Source organism: Sceloporus occidentalis, unplaced genomic scaffold (genome assembly GCF_023333645.1).
Source record: "Sceloporus occidentalis isolate IW3139 unplaced genomic scaffold, rSceOcc1.0.p SCAF_50, whole genome shotgun sequence".
NCBI lineage: Eukaryota > Metazoa > Chordata > Lepidosauria > Squamata > Phrynosomatidae > Sceloporus > Sceloporus occidentalis.
The window spans coordinates 4,045,063-4,059,702 of NW_028317030.1; the positions used below are offsets into that span (position 1 = coordinate 4,045,063).

Below are 14,640 nucleotides of genomic sequence, written 5' to 3' on the forward strand. Positions count from 1 at the left end.
TTGAAGGGAAACTCATTAGAGAATTAATATGTTGCATGTATTACAAGCAATCCATACAAAACTCAAGGAGCCATCAATGCTTTAAGAATCACCGTCCAGACAGATGACAGTGCCGGAATTTAATAGTTGGGGAAATGTTACAAGTCTTGTATTCAATTGGTTGCGTTGGATGGAGTATTTAAGATCACAATGTCATAATAATCCATCAGAATTAAGCATGGCTACGTTGGAGGGAAGCATCAACAATTATTCAAAATCAGGTATTTATTGATGTACTATGTGAAGTTTGCAGCATCTTTAATTTCTTGAAAAATAATGTTGTTAAATAGACATAGATCGCTAAACAAACTAAGCAATGGACAGAGGGGATTATAGAAACATTGGAGGGTTATATATAATATGTAACTCCAGGGCAAAATCTAAAAAGTGATCTCTTGGTAGCAACCAATAAATATTCCTGTTAATGAAACCATTCCATCTTTTTCAACCTTTGTACCAGGATATACACAAAAGCATTTCACACCAGATAAGAAGACTTACTCTAGTGAGTAACTGTGTGAGTGTATGTGTAAGTGTATGGTGTTAGAGTGAGGGCTTATTACTCTGTGGCAAAGTATGGGTATGGTGTTAGCGTGAGTATATGGTGTTAGCATTGGTGTTAGAGTGATAACATGTGTATGTAATACTGTATGGTGTGAGAGTGTGTGTCAGTATATGATGTGTGTGTAGGCTCACCATGCTTTCCTCCAGTATTTTAAAAAATTACTTTATGTGTTATGAAAAAGAATTACAAGTGCCCATATCTCACCGAGGAGTTAAGGGGTAAAGTAAGAACATTTTCTTTTTTTTTTCTGGAAAACAGCCAGTTGCATTTTGATTCATGAGTTAAGTCTGGTTTTGGGCAAAACAATGACGTTGCATTCAGTAAACTACTAGTGTTATCTACATCACTAAACAAGTTTCTTTTGTTAGTTTTGAATGTTTTTGAAAAGTCTGCTTTCTCTTTTCTGGTACGGTAAAAAAAAAAAAAAAACGCACATACACATGCCCAATGGATAAAATTACTTAAAAATGCCTTTATTTATTGCAACAGTGAAGTAAAAGGTTTCTTTGACATTCTCATCACGCGTATTCTTCAATAACCCAAACTTGCGATTGCATTTGCTCATAATGCTGTTTTTCTAACTCTGAATTAAAATGTTGCAAGAATAGAAAGAGTTATGTTAATAAAGCTATTGATTCTAAATGTGTGGTATTCCCAAACTTTTAAATGAATCTAAGTGTATACACTATGCAGTAATGCTGATGTAATGTGAATATATTGGTTTATCTGCCTTGTTATATGAATGCGTGCTATTGCTAGGCTTTTAAATGGGTAAAACGAGGCTAAAACATCTAAATATTGCATTTAATATGAATGTGTGCTGATGCCAGGCTATCTACTATCTGCTTATGTTGATGAGAAAGTTAAAAATATACTTATTACAAAATTCAACAGTCTCTGTCTACGCGTTCCTTTCCCAAGGCTCCAGGTAATCAAGTCCAAGGTGGCCAAAAATGTCTTCTTCTGTGTTAGCTTTGAGGAAAAAATTCTGAAAAACAAGAGTTAACAGATGAGATGCAATAAGAATATATAAATGTTCTCAGACACTGAAGGAAACCTAAGGAAATATCACAAATGGAAGTAAATTATTTTGTGTTATACATTTGTGTATTAAATTGAGATTCTAACATTTTGTGACATTAAGGTACTCCCCTGCAGATATGGATGTCCAAGAAAAAAATTGTCTCAGGTCATGTCAGTCTGTGTATGATGTCACGCCCAACATAATCTGTCGACTGTCATGGTGCTCATGGTAAACCAGTGATGTCCTATTGATGTTACCGATTCATAAAACAAATAAGCTATCTCTGACCAGTCATGATCCTGCTGAAAGTCATCGCTGCCCATTTGGTACTGGTTAAATAAAGGGGCTCTAACCGCTATAACTTTGCTAATAATGTAAATATAAAGAGAACATTGATCAACACCAGAGGTCTCCAACCTGTATCTGGTTCTACTACTCCTTCTACTGCCACCTAAAAGAATGCCTGGATAGAGATTGCTAGTGGTGGTGGCCAATGGTATGTATCTATTTTATCTCAACCAGCATTCACAAACAATAAAATGCAATAAATGAAATATAACACAAAACATTTTTCTAATGCATTTCTTCATAAACATTTTTGTAGTAGCTCTACAAACGTTTTATTTGTAGACAAGACAGAAAGTTGTAGATGGAGAATTCAAAGTGTAACTATAAAACATCCCTTTATTCTGAGTTCCATCTCTCTGCTTTGTACTGGGAGTCTCTTACTCATTCCTAGCTACTTCTCCATAAGAACAGACGGGACAATAGACAAAACCGATGGAGTTTGTAATAGGCTGGACTATGAATGAGTTGAGATTGCCTTCAATGGAACCTTAAAAATGGTTTACTTGGGTTTGATAGAGTCTAAAGTAGTGTGAATTGACATCATGTATGATATAAGCACCATTTAAGTAACATAATCCCTCTCTAGATGGGATTATTAGAAACTGGTCAATAAAATAAATATCCCTTACAATTTTTCACTACTTTTTTAAATTAACAATTTTAAAAATGGATAGAAAAAAAAAAGAGTAAAAATATTTAGAAATCATTTTGGTTCCGGTTTAAAAAAATAATATCAACTATGTCCATATTTGCCTAACTTGATCAAATCATGATACTTTAATGTTTCATATTTTTAAAAAAAAAGGAAAATTGTACACATTATCAGTAAAGCCCAATATTATAAAATGTTTGTATTTTAACATTTTTGTAAATGTTTCTTTTCTTCTCTGTGTAAGTAACTATTTTTTTCAAATATGTATTAGTGCCGATAACCAATTTTTTTTCAAAAACTTTTTTTTTGGAACACATACTCAGTTCTATGATTTTTTTTTTAAGTTACTTATTTATGGCCATTCTGTTCTATTCAAAATTCTTTTAGATGAGCTCCAATCAACATCAATCAAGCTGATGTAAAGTACTTAAAAGAAGCTCCTTTGCCTTCTCTGAGCTAATCAGTTCTGATATTTAAATAACTGGTAAATAGAGGTTTTGTGGCAGAAAAACCGTATCGTTAATTACACTTAGTGTAAGACAGTCATACAGAAAGGAATTGCTGTCTGATTTGTAATCTTCTATATTTCTGTTGACATCAATAATCAATAATAAACCAGAAGCAATGAAAGCCTGGACACTGCTGCTTTTACTACATGATACGTACATTCTAATAATGGCTCTAAATGAGATTGAGATTGATTGCCTAATAACGTACTATAAATATTTCATTCTGTTTATAATGTTTCCATAACTCATAATTTAGAAATGTTGTTAGCCACATGAACAAACTGAATAATTATTGGAATTAATAACTTATACTATGTCTCTTAGGTAAAATCAGCTTATATGAACAATAACAGAAACAAAGCTTTAGAGCATTGGCCATAAATGCCACTTCCAATTGTAATTGGATGACATTACATCGTGTTCTAACCCGTGTTGTGTGTATTTTTTACGCTGTCTTAGACTTTATCCAGAGCAGTGTCCCCGACACGTAACTCTGAAGACAGCCTTCTTTATTGCGAGTGTTTGGATATGGCGGTCCACTCATGTGGTGCTGGGATAAGGCTATGGAGACCATGCCAAGTCCATTGCAACTGGCCCATTGGGGCAGATGCACATCAGGGAGTCTGATCAATCATCAGGGCAACTTGCTCCCAGTTTTGTCGGAGTTTAGAGGCTGCCACTCCAATAACCTGCCACCGTTCCTGGGGACTTGCTATGATAGTTTACCTGCAGCTCTCCCTCTTTGTCGGGAGTGACCCTGTGTAAAGGGGGGGACTAGCCCCATGAAGGGGTGTAGTTAACCACATGTAGGGGTGGGGATTGCCCCAAACAGCCAGTAACGGGAGGGAACTTGGCAGAAGCAGTGAAGAGTAGAGGGGACATGGACAAAAAGCAGGCAGGGCCACATGCTGCTCCCCTCCCATACTGGAGAAAATGACCTTGAAACCCGGGGAAGCAGGCCTTCACCCGGAGACTCTTGGTCAAATCCAGAGAGTTCCCAGGTATTTCTGACTACTTGGCTTGGACCAGAACATTACATTAGTAAACCCCTTCCATGCAGACATTTTCCATGGGGTATTTGTAAATTCTGGGTTATCTTGTTATTCCACTTTCCAAGGTAGACATATTGGTGGATATACACGAAAAACGAACATCCCAACCACTGTTCCTTCTGATCGGAACCATTCCATTGACTGTGAGAAAAACCATGTAACAAACTGTGCATCAAAATATTTTTTTAAATGTAACCCCCATTTTATTGGCATGCTATGTATGTATGCCTTACATTTTGGTAGCTGCTCCAAAGGATAAAAATAGATAAATCATATCTAGATAGATAAATCATAGGTATATTTCATATTCATACTAAATGCTTAAACTTTGATCCACTTAGATTTATTCCATTGTGCTTTTTACTTAAAACATTTAAAAAATATATATGACTCAACCTATGGTTAGCAAAAACACAGAAAGTCGAGTGTTCAGAGAGAACGTCAAACGTTCTTATAAATACATATAAAAAGATGTTCACTGGTACTCTGTTTTTTTGGTTCCTGGTTGCTGCTGCGTCCAAATGGAGAGCAACTCAGGAATCTTAGATTTTCTGATTAGGCCCAGCATGCGACAAAAGCTACGGTGGGAAAAAAATCTCAAATAACTGATAAGTGCAATCTTCAACTTTCAGTTTCTGTGTTGCGCATGTGACTTCTTTAATGTCATCATTAATGACTTTTTAGATATCAGACTGTGACATTAGTAGCATTTAATGATTGTTGTAAGATTTGGGTTTTTTCCAATAATTTTAGTGGGGAAATTCAAGTAAATATATTTAATGGCTACTGATACAAGCCGGCAATGTGATAACGAACAACAGGTCCAGACTGGCCAACCGGCACACTGGGCAAATGCCAACTGTTGGCCAACAGTGCCACATACTCTTCCTCCAGAATGGATGCCGTAGTGTGAAGCCGCTGGCTGGATATGCCTGACCCCATGCTATGTGAGCATAAACATTTAGCGTGTAGCCTTGGATATCCAGCCTTCGTCCACACTGACATCATCAAGTGGCCACCAGCCTTAAAGCGCCATGGCCACCTCTTCATCGCCAGTCGAGCCCTGCATAGCAATGTCCAGACAGAAGTTTGTTACCTTCACCATGACAAGTGTCAAGTAAGAGAAAAATGGTATAAAAAAAAATAAGAAAAAGCATAACAAACAATCACGTCATGTTCAGTACTTGCTGATATTATTTTATTTTTTGAATTATCTGAAAATTAATGAATAATGCAAAATTTTACATGATTAAAGAATCCTTTCTGGGAATTGTTTGGATTGATGTTCCTAATGCTGCGTTCAATTATAAAAGTGTTAAAGGGGAAACAAGTTCTCCTTGAGCATATGGCAATGGGGAAAAAATGGTTTTATCTTATTTTATTCCGATAAACTTCCTTTATCTAAAGATAAAAGACACAGAACGCATAGAAACAGCTAATGGTCAGTAGACTGAAGATATTTTATTACACCAAAACAAGAACTGCTTCTAAAAAAAGAAAACAGCACAATATATTTTTAAAAATCAATATATTTTTGATAAATCTTTAACTTTATACTAATGATACAAAACTGATTGGGCATTCCCTTTAAATTCACTCTTTTGGTTGAACGGAATGCCGCTAACGTTCCTAACCAACAACCTAGCCTGTTTCACAGGGGCTTGCATTATTGAGTAGCTTCCAACCATCCAGCCTTTCGGGAGGCAGTCCTAATTTGTGGCCATTATCACACTGTACCGTCTTGGTGGGGCTCATGGGCTAGTGGGGAGCTGACTGGCCCAGCAAGCGTTGACATTGGTGGGTCCCTGGGGCAACACTGTTACAAGGAGTCCTATATATATAGGACTCTGTCACTGCACAGAAATTACACATTGACAGCAGGGGCCCTGGAGCAAGTAGCCCATTTTCCCCATTTTTTAATCCGCCCCTGACCTCATTAATCCCACGTGGCCACCTAGTGGTGCATTTCAGCCACACACCGGGAGGCAGTTGGACATGGAAGATAGGCAAGTGGCCCAACCCTGCCCCAACTCCAACCTTACCCCACATCTAATTACCCTCACGCCAACAGAAGTGTCCTGAAAATCGGGCACCATAAATGTTGAGGAGGGCACGTAATTGGGTGCTGAATCCATCTGCAAGGGAGAAATTCATCTGAACGGTAAAGCTAACTTCCAGCACCTTGTCTGCGTGTGCACAATTATAAATGCACATGTATGTCTGGATGCATGCGCTTATAGAAGCTTTTCATGATGCCACATATAATTGACACATTAGCAAATAGCCAATCTCTTATACAGAATCTGTGACGCAAACCTAGTTCATTATGGTTATCCCTAAAAAAAATATTGGTTATCTCTTTAATGGGTTGTAGAACGCAGTACAGCAGATATCTAAAGTAATAATAATTAGAGCGCACGTGAATAACTTTAATCTAAAGGGCTGTTTTATGAGCTTTCATGGTTTTCTCACAGATTCCAAACGGTATTCCTGAATTCTGAATGCTGTGAGAGGTGGATAATTGTGGCAGCGAGAGGTCAGCTGGAAATCAATACAGTAATCTGGGTTTTCCATTGGTATTGAGCATTTTGTGCTCCGAGGCAAAGGATTTCTAACCTCTACATTTCGAATGCTGTAAAGTGTTGCAAATCAATGAATACATAGAACAACTTCTTCTCTCCAAAGTAACGGTATATTTACGTTCGGAGCTTTGGCGGACACACATTGAGTGTATGAAATGCTCTGTTCTTTTCAGGACAAACTGGAAATCAATAACTAAGAGTTTCTCTATAATTATATATTCAAGTTAGTCGTTTTATACAACCCTGGACAAGCTATATTACAAGTGTCAAAGATTGGGCTCATTGCGAACACTGAGAGACGCAGTAAAGTCTTGGTTATAATTTGTTTTTTTTTTTACCAGTGGATAGTTCTTTATGTTATATAGTAACATGTTTACATACATACACACATACACATACTCACTGATATGTAGTAATCAAACACACACTAACATGCTAACATACTTACACACACATTAACTCACACACACCCAGTAACACACAAACACACCCTACCTTTTTTGGCTTGGGGTGGATGGTCCACTGGCCGGTGATGACAATATCACCATCATGAAATGACATCATATACTGGCAGTCAGACCCAGTCAGCTTGCTGGACCCGAAGGATCATGTCCCGTCGGCCCAACAGTCTCCATGGCCTTAGTGGGGGAGAGGGGTCTTGTGGAACCGCCGTTGGGGGCCACCATTGGACTTGCCCCCCACTCGCAATGCAGGGGCTGTAACAAGACTTATGTGCCTGTCAGTCCTGTCTTGTCAAACAGGGGGCGCTGCTCAAAAGGGTTATCAAATATGACGAATAAATGAGAAATAACACCTGTAACAATAAAACCCGTGTTTTTATATAATATAGATTATTTTTTCCCTGAATCCATCATACGTTTATAGAAGTGGTTATACACATTCCATAGGGCAAATTGACCATAAAACTTGTATTCAAAATAACTATTCTACATGTCTAATGAATGCCTTTGTGCATGCTTGGATAGCTGAAATTTGCTGTATAATTTAAATTAATTGCTTTCACTACAGATTCCTGAATGTGTGGACTGCAAATCTTCCTTGTATAAAATTACAAGTCATTGTGTGCGCGTGTCAGACTATAACAAGCTGAATGGAAAAAGAGAATGCGTGTAATTTCTATAATTAAAGATTCCGTGTCACAAATGTTTCAATAGCAGGATCGGTTATATAGAAAAGAGCTGGTACGATATATGCCTAAGAAAGAAAATCTCCGTAAATGTTAGTATTAAAGCAAAATTGCCATGGTTACGGCTTTCACTATAACTTAAATCACTTATTGAAGCTGCTTATAGATCATGCCTTTTGGGGCAAAAAAAGTCAAATATGGTACAGTTAGTATTAGAAAAATCAATGTCCAGTCCAGGAGTCTTCTGCTTCCTCCTCTCCCTGCCCAAACAGAGGCAACTTGGACCAATCCCAGACAATCAGCAACTTTATAGGGATAACCTAATGGGAAATATAATAATGTAGAGCCGAAGAACAGGGAGTTCACATGGCTACTCATGGTTTATGTACAAATAATAGAAAATTATCCACTATGTATACATAGGTTTATTTATTCTATAGAATCATTAAAATGCAGGATTTGAGAAAAAGTGGCAGATCTGCTTTAAATTTTTTTAGAATGTAAAAAATATTAATTTTCAGCTATTAACGTCACCCTTTGTGTTTTACACGCTCCTTTTCAGCATTGATTCATTCTTTCTGGCAATTGTCTGTTGTTATAAATGGTATTTTTCAGTATTTTTAATTATGTTTGCAGGAAAAAAAAAATTAAAACAAGGAAATAAATATAGTATAACTAAAATATATTTTAGTTATAAATGTCGTCCAAGCATTATTTAGGATGAGCCATCGCATCATCGGTTAGCTCATGTGCTATACTTACCGCTAGACCTATGGAGTGTACATAAAGCAATGGGGATGCCACCAAAAGGGTTGAGTTTGACCTCAAGTCGTAACCATGTAAAGAGCTGTAAAGCCCTGCTTTTGACACAAGTAGCCAGAGAATCGTATGGTTAAATATAAAATAATATATAATGGAATGCTGTTTTTTTCTCTTCCACTCCCCCCTTACTTTCATCTCTTTAATTTCATATGTATTCTTTGATAGCTTTTTGGCTTATCATTAACTTAGTATGATAATCTCCAATGTCACCAGAATCAGGGCCATCTCCAAGCTTGGCCTCCATCTACGCCCAAGCCACTCCATAGAACGCTACGATATTTGCTGCCGGAGAGGCTTTAAAATGTACATGCAAGCAAGATTTATTTATCTAGAAAATATTTTTTTCCAAAAAAAGAATACATAGAAATTTCTTATATGTTCAAGTATGTCATGGACAGCATTTACACCTACAGCAATACCGGCAGATATTATCAGAGATGATGAAGACAAGGAAGATGTAGAGGTTTTGTAGAAGGTTTGAGGAGCTCTGTAGGAGAAACAAGTGGAGCTAGAGGGAAGGCCCTGACTGATTCAAGAAGTTTGGGATTTATAGTTCTATTAATAAAGAAATTTAGAAATGTTCACATTCAAAAACATTCTCTTTGGCAAATGAATGAACAACACAGGGCAATGCATTGTTCTCACCTCTGACACTCGAGGGATCCAACCTACTTCTGGACTGTTAGAATAACTCCAGCATTTTAATTTACAAGATGCAATTTTAACTCCCGGATCATAAATAATAACTTTCTCATATCCTTATAGCCCCGAGAAATGCAATAGTTATTCATACGGCACAGATCCCCAGCGACAAATAAAAGAGCTGCTGGTAATGTGCTAAAGATGCATGTTTTTTTGTAGAATTTCAACACACACTCTACGCTCAATCCTACACACCTGCGACACGGTGCTGTTTTGGCCAAGATGCTGTATTATTTATTTTTATAGCGTTGTGGGTTTTTTTTCTCTAAGGAAAAAAGGGTTTACAGAATTAGACAGTCTTTTATTAAAGGCGCATGTTTCGGGTACATAGACACATAGACTCTTTTGTAATGGGACCTTTTCATTGATGGGTTACACATTGGTGTAACCATTGTTTGGAGAAGAGCCTGGACACTGCAGGTCACAATGTCAGTCTGCTGACATGTTCTTCTAGAATGTTTCAGGAAAAATCAAGAATTATTTTCTGTTATTCTTGTACCCTTTTACCAACTGAACCCCATATGGCATCAGTCCAGCAAAGATTATCCACTAAACCATGAGCAAAAGCGAAACTTGACCTACGTATTATTCATTAGTGATGGCCAACGCTGGTGAGTTTCGCCTCCTGGAATTGTTCCGCATAATGGTTGACTAAATCTCTGATAGAAAACCAACAATATAAGAATATTCTATGTAGGGACCTTCTTGTAAAAGCAACCCACCAGGGTGATCCAGGGTGATAGTTTTTGATTACATATGTAATAAACCCCACAGGTTTCCGCAATACATTAAAGTCCAAGGAATGATGAACCGTGTTCCATGATCTTCAATAAACTCAGTTTCAGTAACCAGATGTTAGAACAATGACTTTCCGGGAAGGATCAGCTGGTGCTTATTTATGTTAGTATATAGTTTTGCTCTATACACATTGACCAGCATTATCCCTGCTTCCCACACTTCCATTACAGAAAAAAAGTAATGAGGGAACATATGAAGTTGACAAGTGCACCTCCTGCCAAACATCATCTCTGTGCATGCGGAGAAATTGTAGACTTGGGCACTTTACAATTTCAACTCTAATAATATCTACAATTCAACAAAAAAAGCAGACACCAAAGTAGTGTTTACTGAATCATCCACATTCGGACTGAATGTACTCGACAAACCAAAACTCTAAAATAGAACAGATCAACGCTCTTCTGCACCAATGATGAGGATGCAGGCAGAGCCAAGCAATTCTACTTAAAGTGTAAGTAATTGGCAAAAAAATTGCATTATTTCAGGTAAAGACTGGCCAGTGGCCAACATTGCCACACACTCACTCGATCTAGATCGGCCAGCAGTTGGATATGCCCGGCCACAGGCCATGTGAGCATAAAAACCTAGCATTAGGGATGTGCATATCCAACCATTGGCGCACCTATGCCATCCGGCGCACGCTAGTGCCAGGGCCACCTTGACATCCACAGTCAGGCCCGGCCAGACTTCAGAAAGATAGTCACTGGTAACCACACACCATATAAAACAGTCCAAAGCCATTATTTGGTGGGACACTCACAGGGGATCCCCACAACCTATAGCATATCTAAATTCATGAACGAAAACTACCCATAAGTTCTACTTTTTGGTTTTCTATCAGCGTAATTGGCTTTGGAAATACATAGTTAAAAAATGCATTATTTTAGTTGACGGAAGCTGAGATCGGTGGCAAAAGTGAGAAGACAATCATACCTAAGAGGAGGTTCTCTCTCTTCTCCTGACTCATCAAAGGCTGGCTGAACCAATCAAAAACAAGCAGCAACTTAACAATAGGGGAGAGAAGGTATAAAGGAGAAGGTCAATAAGGCAATGAAGAAGAAGATAAGTGTTTCCATGTATGTAAGCGCATATGCATTGTTTATTTTAATTTATAAATGGAATTACAAACTTTGACCCTTTTAGGACCTATGGAAATCTATTTATTTATTATTTTTTTCAAGCAGAAGGCACTTTAAGTAATGGAGCACTGTCGTTTCCTTGCTGGTACAAGCTTATTTTTATCAGTCAAAGCATATTTCACATGATACTCTTAGTCAAATTAAAGTCTTCGGGAGCACATCGGCTGTAAAGTAATGATACACTGTGTTAATATGGCCAAAGCAGATTTAAAGGGAATTTCAAAAAAGATCTGGAGAAGAAAGTATGTGCTCTCACAGGCATGAAGAGTTCTTAGTTATTAAATGTAATTTACACTGTCAGCCAAAAGCTATCTTTCTTTAAGCCTAAGGATGGTTTTGAGGGAAAAAACGAGAAAAATAAATGGCTATAAAGTCTGAACTTAGACCCCTCTCTGTTTTTCAAAGCTGTGTGCTGAACGGTAAAATATTGTACAAGAATATACAAAACTGTAAAAATATATAAACGGGTTTAGCTACAGGGGAGTAGCTTTAAAAATCTCAGAAGGGAGCAACAAGGCTTCCTCTCCTCAAATGATTTAGTATTATGCTAAACAAATACAGGGTTTATGTTTAGAGATTCTAAACGTAGCTGGATTGTAATCATTTTAGTACCATGTTATATAATGTTATTTACCATGTTATTTATATAATACAGTATATATATATTCTAACAATCAATTAGTCTTTTAAACTTAAACTTGGATCTGCGAACATAACATGCCATTGGAACACATGAGTGATGAGAGTGATAAAGGGCCATTGTAACACAGGAGTGATGGGAGTGATAAAGGGCCATTGGAACACAGTAGTGATGGGAGTGATAAAGGGCCATTGGAACCCAGGAGTGATGGGAGTGATAAAGGGCCGTTGGGACACGGGAGTGATGGGAGTGATAAAGAGCCATTGGAACACAGGAGTGATGGGAGTGATAAAGAGCCATTGGAACACAGGAGTGATGGGAGTGATAAAGGGCCATTGGAACACAGGAGTGATGGGAGTGATAAAGGGCCATTGGAACACAGGAGTGATGGGAGTGATAAAGGGCCATTGGAACACAGGAGTGATGGGAGTGATAAAGGGCCATTGGAACACAGGAGTGATGGGAGTGATAAAGGGCCATTGGAACACAGGAGTGATGGGAGTGATAAAGGAGTGATGGATGTGATAAAGGACCTCTGTATGCCTCTGAAGAGATTCCATTAAAAATCAGCCATTTCCAAAAATATAATAGCATAAGAGGTAATGTCTGCAGCACAATAACACGGAATGTGATCACTCATCTTCTTGAAATAAGTTAGTTAGACCTTAATTACTCAACTCCGACCCATTAAAATCAAAGAGTTTAAGTTTTGCAGAAACGTCTGTTTAGATTGTTAATAATAATTCCATTTCTTAGTCGTAATTACTAATGTAGTTTGTTGTTTTTTTCTCCAAAATACCTGTTAACACCCTTTGACATTTTATTAAAAGTTTAATTAATGAAAGCCAGCACACACTAATTAAAGTATATTTTCATTACCACTAATAAGTTAGTTTTTCCTGTACTCACATAAGATAGCGTTGGCAGGTGCAAATGTCTTTGATGATTAATGATTACCACTAACTCATTTTTTAATGATCTTGGGAAAATACTTGATCAGATGCCCTAGCAGAAACGTGCTAAAGGATACAACAACAAATGAGATTCGCCGATCTGAAAGCAGATACGGTATATTATGCTCTGTGGATTATTTTATATTGTACGCTTTACACAAAAAGCATGTTTTTTGCTATTTTTGCATTATATTGTGGTCATAGAAACACAATATGATGGTAGATCAGACCCATTTGGCTCCATCCAGTCTGCTTGTTTTTCAAGTTGTAAAGACTCAGACCATAATTAAGTCCTTAATCTTGTCTTCCATTTGGGAGCCATATGCCTATACCAGGGGTGTCCAACCTGCGGCCCTCCAGCTGCTGCAGGACTACATCTCCCACAATGCTCTTTTAGCTAAGGGGCTGGCTGAGGAGTATGTGATATGTAGTCCGGCAGCAGCTGGAGGGCCGCAGATTGGACGCCCCTGGCCCTATACTATGCATGTTTACATTCCCTCACTTTATTAGCCTCTACCCCTTCTGCTGGGAGGTTGTTCGGCTTATCTACCCCCTATTCAGTAAAATAAAAACTTTCTCACATTACATTTGGTTGACCCATGGCAATAAAATTATATAACTGAGCAGGTGATGACTGTGGGTATAGACCTATTTTAGAACCCCTCTCCCCATTGTGCACCGGTTGGGGGAAGAAGGGGGTGCTGTGGTTTGTTTTAACCATTGATTGGCCATTCAACTCCTTAGTGAATAAACCCAACAACCTTCCTTTGTACAACTTAGCTACCCTGACAAAATATCTTTAATATTAGGATTTATCAGCCAAGGAGGCTGTTGAAAATCATGCGTATAAATATTATTTGCACAATACCAATAATGCACAACTGCATATAAATATATAATATAATATATATATATATATACCGGTATATAATACATAAATAACTACATACATAAATGCAGAAGTGGCTTTGTAATAGTGAGATGTATTTTTTACAGCAGAAAAAAAGATGAACTGCATTTATATTATATTTTGAATTTCCATAAACACGAGATATGAAATACTTATAAAATATTAATATCACTCACGTCCATCTTGTTGCAACGATAAGAAAGATTCCAAGAGTCAATAATAATAATACCCATTTGGCAATATGTTTCTGTGTAATTAACTTGTAATCTTTGATATTTTATCATTGTCACTGCATCTGCGATATTTTGCATTTCCATTCCATTTTGGATGTATTATTGGAAAGTATATGTTTTTTAACTTTGAAGTCTTCTTGACTGATATTATCCAAGATGCAAATACTGGCACTTGACAATGTTACAATAAATGGGTAAATTCAGAATAATTTTTTTTAATTTTTTTTTTTTGCCAGAATTAGTTTCTATGTTCCTCAAACTGTTTCCTTTTTCCTTTTTTTTTTCTCCTTTTTTACTGCTTTTGTGACTGTTGCTGTTTTATAATTTGCTACATATTAATGTGTAAATGATTGTTGCTGCTGTGCTGCAACACAGCAAGCGTACTTTCAAAAGTGTGAGTGTTTCTGATGTGAAAGATGTTGATTGTACAAATTATATGCCTGTATACATGGGAATTCTATCTTTGTAAAATCATTGGGATTTATTCTAATAGTTCAACATTTTTTAAACGGTAAATATGTTCAT

At 37.2% G+C, this 14,640-nt stretch overlaps 1 protein-coding gene across 1 annotated transcript in view; it reads right to left on the reverse strand.

Annotated features, from left to right (window-relative positions):
- Nucleotides 1-1,505: 1,505 nt before the first annotated feature.
- Nucleotides 1,506-14,640, reverse strand: part of LOC149288669 (DNA nucleotidylexotransferase-like) — a 74,943-nt gene continuing 61,808 nt past the window's right edge. Inside the window, exon 11 of the mRNA XM_089491576.1 lies at nucleotides 1,506-1,592. Coding sequence (XP_089347702.1) covers nucleotides 1,506-1,592 — 87 coding nt within the window. The remainder of the gene's footprint in view (nucleotides 1,593-14,640) is intronic.